The 7,335-nt window shown below is 66.7% G+C and overlaps 1 protein-coding gene across 1 annotated transcript; it reads left to right on the top strand.

The window, feature by feature from the left end:
- Window positions 1-1,821: 1,821 nt before the first annotated feature.
- On the top strand, window positions 1,822-4,649 carry H696_00177 (hypothetical protein). Its single transcript, XM_009494012.1, has 3 exons — window positions 1,822-2,723; window positions 2,891-3,047; window positions 3,149-4,649. Exons 2-3 carry the CDS (start codon window positions 2,917-2,919, stop codon window positions 4,434-4,436), a joined length of 1,419 nt encoding a protein of 472 aa, XP_009492287.1. The 5' UTR covers window positions 1,822-2,723; window positions 2,891-2,916; the 3' UTR covers window positions 4,437-4,649.
- The last annotated feature ends 2,686 nt before the right edge of the window (window positions 4,650-7,335 follow it).

The raw sequence follows: 7,335 nt of genomic DNA, 5'->3' as shown, positions 1-7,335 counted from the left end.
AACCCCCCCCCGCCCACGCACGCACGCACACATACACACATACACACACACACACTGCCACACATACACACACTGCCACACACAATGGCCCGGGCCACAGGGGAGTTGTCTGGTGGACCTCTGAACGCACCATGCTGCATGCGCAAGAGTGGTGGGACCACGCACAAGTGCTCGGGGAAGATAGTCCCCGGGCAGCTGACCTAAATACTGGTGTTTGGTTGCTGTCCGTTTCTCCGAAGTATCCTCCCCCTCTCCGCGCACACGCACTGAGAAGCCCCCGGCCGGCAGGAGACACTTCACCAGGCTGGTGGGGGGGGGGGGGGGGGGGGTACACTGAGGACGGCCATCCAGTCCTACAGCCCCGCCCCCTCCGTCGGGGGCCGGCGGGAGGGGACAAGAGCCGGCGACAGAGCGAGCGAGATAAATCGACCGGAGCCGGGCTCCTGCCGGGGGAGAGACGCCTGCACAAACAAGCGCCAACGTCGGGGGGGGGCGTTTTTCCCGCCGCGGAGCACTCAGTGTCATCAGGTGAAGACCAGAAGTACATGCTTCTATTTCAGACTCACGGGCCGGGACTCTCGGTTGTGGCAGCCGTGTCGAGCAGAGAGGCACAGACAGATACTTGTTCTCCCGTGTCGTCCCCCGCCCCCTTGAAGTCCCCAACCCTGAGGGTGCCTTTCGATGGTCATGGCTCGCTGTCCTCGTCGCGTGGTGATGACATCAGCAAGCGCCCGACGGCAGTGAGGTGCACGCGGCCGGCATGTGCTCGACGCGAATCTTGTCGGCGAGGCGACCAGACACACGGACTGCGAGAGAGAGAGAGAGAGAGAGAGTGAGCGAGAGAAACTCGGGTAGGGGGAGCCGTATTCTCCGAGAAAGAGAACGCCCCCCGCACCCGGCACGGAGGGCCATCCCGAAGCCGACAAATAGGGGGAGTTAACCGGGGCGAGGACCGGGGGATTTGGCTGCTCCGGGTGCGGACACACCCTTTCGAAGCCCGCCCGGCCCTGGCGCCGAGAAGGCAGCGCCCCGCTGGGGCTTTGGGCATCAGACCCAGAACCGCGACCGGGTCAGGTGCCGACGCCGAAGCAGCACGAGAATGCTGAATAACCGGATAACGGGCATGTGACTCCATCTCACTAAACCCGGCTCGGTATAGCTTTCCCCCGGTTGGAGAGAGGGGGGAAGGGGCCTGCCTTCGCCGGGCCGGCTCGGCCGGCTCGCAGTACCCGCCCCATATAACCCGACTTCTATTATTGGACGATTATTGGTCGTCCCTTGCGAGGGGTATTTCTCACTCGGGGGGCAGCCTACACCGCGGTCAGTTGTCAGACAAGTTTCCCCCCCCCGCCCTGCCCTGGCGAACGGGGTATCGGTTGTCCATGTCCTCCGGGGGGATGGGGGCGGGAGTCCCGCACTCCAAGGGGGGGGTGCGGGGCGGAATTGCGCGGACGCCCCCCCTCCCGTCCAACGGTCGACACCGGCACGTCTCCGCGCCTCCTTCTCGCGGGCCCTCCGCAGGGAGGCCTCCTCTTGTTTCTGAAAACGTGGCTCCCCCAGCTTTGACTCCCGATTGGTGTCCAACCAACCCCCTCTCCTCCCCCCCCCGGTTTTCTGTTTGCTTCCACGCGCCCCCTCGCGTCCCGCTTACAGCACCTCCCCCCCCCCAACCATGCCTGATTCGTATGCCCTTTCACATCCGTGACTTTCCTCCCCTCCCAGCATCTTCCCTTGCTTCCCCTCTTCCTCCCTTCCATGCTCTGAGTTCGACTGTCCGAAGGGGTCTTCGCCTCGGGTTTTCCGAGGCAGCCCCCCTGCTGTGTGTGTGTGTGTGTATGTGTGTATACTGTCTTCTTCGAGGCTGTGCAGCTCCTGCCTGTGAGGGCATGGCTTCACACACCTTTGCCCACGCGAATGTGTATTTGGGTGGTTATGTGTATATGTATGTATGTGTCTGCGTGTGTACACCTGCACGCGCATGCACACACACACACATATACACATGCACGTATGAATGTTGGTCCACTCTACCGTCAGGGCTTCCACATGCCGCGCATGCGCCCTCCCCACCTTGCCGCGCGCTGTCTGGTCTCTCGTCTGCCTCGTCCATTCCCATCCGCCATCCGCATATTTCCTTCTCCTGTTTCTTCCCTCCCCCCCCCTTTCCGGTTCCTACTCCCTCGACATGGCGCTCTTGCTCTGTCTTTCGCAGGGCAAGAGAGAAGCGCCTCCACCGCCTCCACCGCCACCGCCGCTTCCCATCGCCACCGCCACTGGCACCGATACTGGCATCACTATCTACTTGATATCAAGCCTGCATATCTTCCTGTCCGCCTGTCCGCCTGTCTGCTTGTCAGTTTGGCCACTAGGCTGCTTGCTTGCCTGCCTGCTCGCCTGTCCGCCTGCTTGCTTGCTCGCCTGCCTGCTCGCCTGCTCGCCACCGTCCACCGCCCACCGCCCACCCTCCGACTCCGCCGTCATCCGCCGCTCCTCCCTCCCGTGCACGGCCTCCCCCGACGTGAGACCCGACTCCTAACTCCTCTTGTGCACCCGGGACACACGCGCGCGCGGCCCCCTCTCCCATCTCCCCTCCGATCGTCCCCTCTTCAGTGTCAAGGTCCATGTCGGCAACCTGGGCAACCACACCGACGAGCGCGAGCTTCGCCGACTCTTCGAGGCACAGGCCAACGTCGTCGACTTCTGGGTTGCCCGCCATCCTCCCGGTTCGTCAAAAGCGCTTGCCTCTTCACTCGGCTCTCATGCCCCTCCCCCCCCTCCCCCCCCCTCCGCCTCTCCTCCCTCCTGACATTTGGACCCGCACCCCCTTCCGGCCCCTTCTGCGCGTGGCTTTCCTCTCCCCCTCCCTCTCCCCTCCGTTGTTGATGTCCAGGCTTCGCGTTCGTCACCTTCGGCAACATGGATGATGCCCGCCGCGCCATGGAGCAGCTGAACGGCCACACCTTCGAGGGCCGGAGCATCTCGGTCGAGATCTCCCACGGTCGGTCCAACAACAACTACCGCGGTCGTGGCAACGGCCGTCTTGATGGGTATGCCCTCGATTTGCTTGTCCTCCGTTTTCCCGCCCCCCCCCCTTCTCCCTGCCCTCAGCCGGATGATTCCCCCCTGACACGGACTTTCCACCCTCCAGTGGTCGTGGCAGCCATCATGGCGGTCCCGGCTTCCGCGGCGGTCGTGGCGGCTTCCGTGGCGGCCGTGGCGGCTACTACGGCGGCGAGCGTGATCGCTACGACGACCGGGGCTGGAGCCCGGAGCGCTATGGGCGTCATCGCAGCCGCAGCCGCGACCGCAGCCGCGAGCGCGACCGCAGCCGCGAGCGCGACCGCAGCCGCGAGCGCGATCGCAGCCCGGACCACACTCGCGGCGGCAGCCCGGACCGGTATTCCTCGCGTCCGCGTGATCGCCACGACGAGGGTCGCCGTGGCGATCGCCGCGATGAGGTCTCCACCGCCGGCACTGCTGCCGGGTCTTCCTCCACTTCTGCTTCTTCGTCTTCCTCGCGTCCGGATGAGCGCCGGTCTGACCGGAGCCCCGAGCGCCGGTCCGAGCGCAGCCCGGAGCGTCATCGCGGGTCTAGCCGCAGCCCGGAGCGCGGGAGCCGCCATAGCGGCAGCGATCGTCATGGTGGCGCTGACCGCTACGGTGGCGGCGATCGCCATGGCGGCAGCGACCGCTATGGTGGTGGCGATCGTTACGGCGGTGATCGTTACGGTGGCGATCGTTATGCCACTGAGCGCTACGGCGGTGATCGCCGTGGTGGCTATGGCGGCGGTGGCTGGAACAGCCGCGACCGTCGCGGCGGCTACAACGGCGGCAATGGTGCCGGTGGGTATGGCGGCGATTCGATGTCCCGTCGTGGTGGCCGTGGTGGCGGCCGTGGCGGCCACCAGGGCGGCAACTCGCGCTCCTCCTCCGAGCACGACGCCTCTTCCTCCTCCCGGTCTGCCGATGTCGGCGAGCACCATGGCGGCTCGGCCGTCGATGGCGGCGAGGACCGTGGCGGCCGGTCGGCCGCCTCCCGGCGCCCGGCGTCTGATGACGTTTCCAACGGCGGCAACAGCGCCAGCTCCGAAGCCGGCCGCGCCGGTGACTCCCACGCTGCCGGCCATCACTCTCCCTCCGCGGAGGATGGTGGCTCCTATGGCGGCCGTCACCATCACTCCCCCGGTGGCGACTCGGGTGTCATGGACCCCGCGAGCCTGATCTCGCCGTCCGACCCGGCGCCCTCGTCCTCGCGTGGCTCCGGCCGCCGGTCGAGCGTCAGCGGCGCCAGTGGCAAGTCCGCCGGTGGCGCACGCCACCACCGCGATGCGTCGCCGGTTTCCCCGCGTGGCGGCAGCTCGGCTGCTGCCGCTGCGCACGACGGCGACAGCGGCGCCACGAACTACAGCCCGTACTCCTACTCTCCCTCCCCCTGAAAGGGCGGTAGTGCAGAGGATGGAGAAGTCCAGGAGCTGAGGGCGTGTGCTTGTCTGTGTGTATTTGTATGTGCACTCCAGTTTTTCTTTTGGAGTATTGTGTGCGCGGGGGGGATGTGTCTCGGGGGACGGGGGGAGGGCTGGTGTGAGTGCCAAGGAGGGGTCCCCGCGCCCGTATTTCCTTCCTTCCCCCCTCCCCCCCCCCCTCTCTCTCTCTCTCCTCCCCTGCCGATTTTTGCCTACCCTCCCTCCACCGCCCAAGTGCTCGCCTCTGTTGTGTGCGCCTGCACGCCACGTTCCTTCTTTTTACAGCTTGCCCACTTTGTAATATAGTTATTACCTTTTGCAGATCCTGCAGATGCTGTTTTCTTGCACATCTGTGTGTCACTATGTGTGCATGTGTGTGCGTGTGTGTCGGGGGAGAGCGGGGGAAGGGCAGCAGATCAGGGGCCTCTCCCTCTCTCCTTTCCATGCCCAATCGCGCGCTTCTTGCGTCGTGTACACCAGGATGGTCGGGAGGAGGCTGCCCAACGGCCTGTTGTTCGAGGCGTGCGAGCGTGCGCGCGCGCGCGCTCGCATGTGCCGGTTGATGTGCGCCTGGGAAATCCACCGCATGTACGTGACCTATTGAGCGAAATCACGTCGAATCTAGAATGGCATTTCGATCTCGAAATATGCGCGCCATGACTTTCAGAATTTGTTGGCTGGCCCCGGCGCGCGAGCGAGCACGCGTTCCCAGCCCGGCGCGCGCGCCCCGGCACCAGGGGGTGGTGTTCTCTCAGCCGTAAACGGTGTCCTCTCTCCTACGACCTGTGCCTGTACATGCGGGCACTCCGGGGGACGGGGAATGGTCCTCCTTCATGCGCCAGGCAAGCACGCCTGAGGGGGGGAGGGGGGGGGGGGGGGGGGGGGGGGGGTACGCATGCGGTGCCTTCGGAAACGACGGTCGATGCCCGGGACCCGTGGCCAAGCGCCCGCAAGGCCAGGGCAGGGCGAGAAGCGGCAAAGGTGCCGGTCCTGCTGCAGTCTCGTCGGCCGTTTGTCCTGGCGGCGACGGCGGGCACGCCAACAACAATAACAGCCGTGCCCCCCCCCCGCCCTCGCCCACCCCCCTCTCTGGCTGACCGGCGTACGCGGCCCTGCCCTTCGGGGCCGACGCATGGCGCCCCCGGCCGCAGGCCCCCCCCTCCTTCGTGTTTGGCTGGGGCTTCACCCTTGTGGTCTCGTTGTTCCTCTTGTTGCGGTTGGGCCTGTTATATTTTTTTGCCCGCGAGGTATGGCCCCGCCCCCTCTCCCCCCCGGGCGGATCCGATGCCAAGGGACACCTGCCTGGGGGCGATCTCGAGTGGCGGGCCCACGGAAGACATTCAATGGGTGGCAATCTGCGCCCTGTGGCGAAGGAGGTCATGCTGGCCGTGTGCAGCCTGGCCGGGCCCGGGCGGGCTCCGTGTCCGGGAGCGGCGGCCGGTCTGGAGCGGCGCCGGAGGCGCGTGCGCGAGGGGTGGCTGGCTGCGATCGACTTTGCCTGGGGCCAGCCCTCCAAGCCCCACGGAGGCAGCTGCAATCGGCGGGGAAGAAGGCTCCCGGTATGGGGGGAGTCCTGTCTCCGACCAGACCCCCCCCCCCCCTCCCCCCGCCCCAGCATGCCCCGGTCCCCGAGTCCTGTGGTTGAACATGCGGGCGCTCGGCCGTTCGGCTTCCTCCCGCGCCCCTTGCTTTCGGGCGGACGCGACCTCAACCGGGCACCGATCATGCTCGCGAGATCCGGCTCGCCGCACTTTCCCGCCCAGTGTGCCCCCCCGCCCCCCAAGGCGAGAGCCCCCGCAAAGGAGGGTCTGCGCAATGCCCTGCCCATCTCCGCGTGGGGGATCAGGGCTCTTGTGTTGTTGCCCCGGGCCAGCCTGCCCGGTGAGGGACGGTCGAAGCAGCGGGACGGGGCCTGGCATGTCCGCCGTTTGCTGGGTGTGCCCATGTGTTTGACCGCTCCCACCGGTCCCGCTCGAGGGGACCGGGCCGGGGGGGGGGGGGGGGGCGCGCCGGGGCGCCGGGGCAAAATGTGTGCGAGGCAAGAAGTGAGGCATTTATGTCGTGGCCGCGGCAGAAACTAGTCTCAGGCCGAGTGCGGAACGCGTGCGTGCATGCGTGTGCGCGCGCGCGCGCGCACTCGCGCCAAAGTGGGACACATGGCCCCCTCGCCCCTGCCCGGCTCCCGGTTCCCCCCCGGCCCGGCCCCCGCCGTACATCTCTCCCTTTGCCGGCGCGCCTCAAGCATGCTGGCACGCGTGTATACACACACACACACACACACACACACACACGCACATACACACTAACGAGTGTGTACCATGCTCAACTCAAGACCCCCCAGGCACACATGGGCCTTTTTTTCTTTTGGCCATGCTGCGCGCCAATGCCACCCCATAACCCGACCCCCGTCCACCGCCCGCTCGGGAGTTGAAGAGCCGGGCAAAGCGAGGCCCGGCTACACACGGCGGAACCCGAGCCCGACACCCGCCCGGGGCAGCATGCGAGCACAGTCTGGCGGCCGCCTGCCTCCGTGTGGGGGCGGGGGCGCGCGCGCGCGCGCGCCCCCGATTGGCTCCCGGGCGCCTGCTCGCTTGCTCGCCAGTCCCGGCCGCTTGATCATGGGTAATTTTCCCTGCCCCCGGCCCCCTCTGCACATCCTCGTGGAGATTGGTCCTTTATCCTTCCCAGCCTTGCCTGCCGGCACCAAGTCTGAGAGACACCGCCCCCGGCGGGCCTCCCTCTGCCCGAGGGGCCTCCGCTATGACCTCACCTTTCTCCTGGCCCTGTGCCCTCACCCTTTCCCTCTTCCTCCCCCTCTCTCCTTCCCCCTGCATGGTTCCCTCTATATAGCACGCGCCTTCCCCCCCCCCCC

Source organism: Fonticula alba (assembly GCF_000388065.1).
Source record: "Fonticula alba strain ATCC 38817 unplaced genomic scaffold supercont2.1, whole genome shotgun sequence".
NCBI classification, from domain to species: domain Eukaryota; order Rotosphaerida; family Fonticulaceae; genus Fonticula; species Fonticula alba.
Note: the sequence above shows the minus strand (reverse complement) of the source record. Positions and strands in the feature narration are given on the sequence as shown.

Bases quoted from the DNA above. Each gene is read 5' to 3' on its own strand.
- H696_00177 (XM_009494012.1), top strand. From the start codon at position 2,917: ATGGATGATGCCCGCCGCGCCATGGAGCAGCTGAACGGCCACACCTTC. The intron at 3,048-3,148 runs GTATGCCCTCGA...TCCACCCTCCAG, and splicing joins GGCAACGGCCGTCTTGATGG to TGGTCGTGGCAGCCATCATG.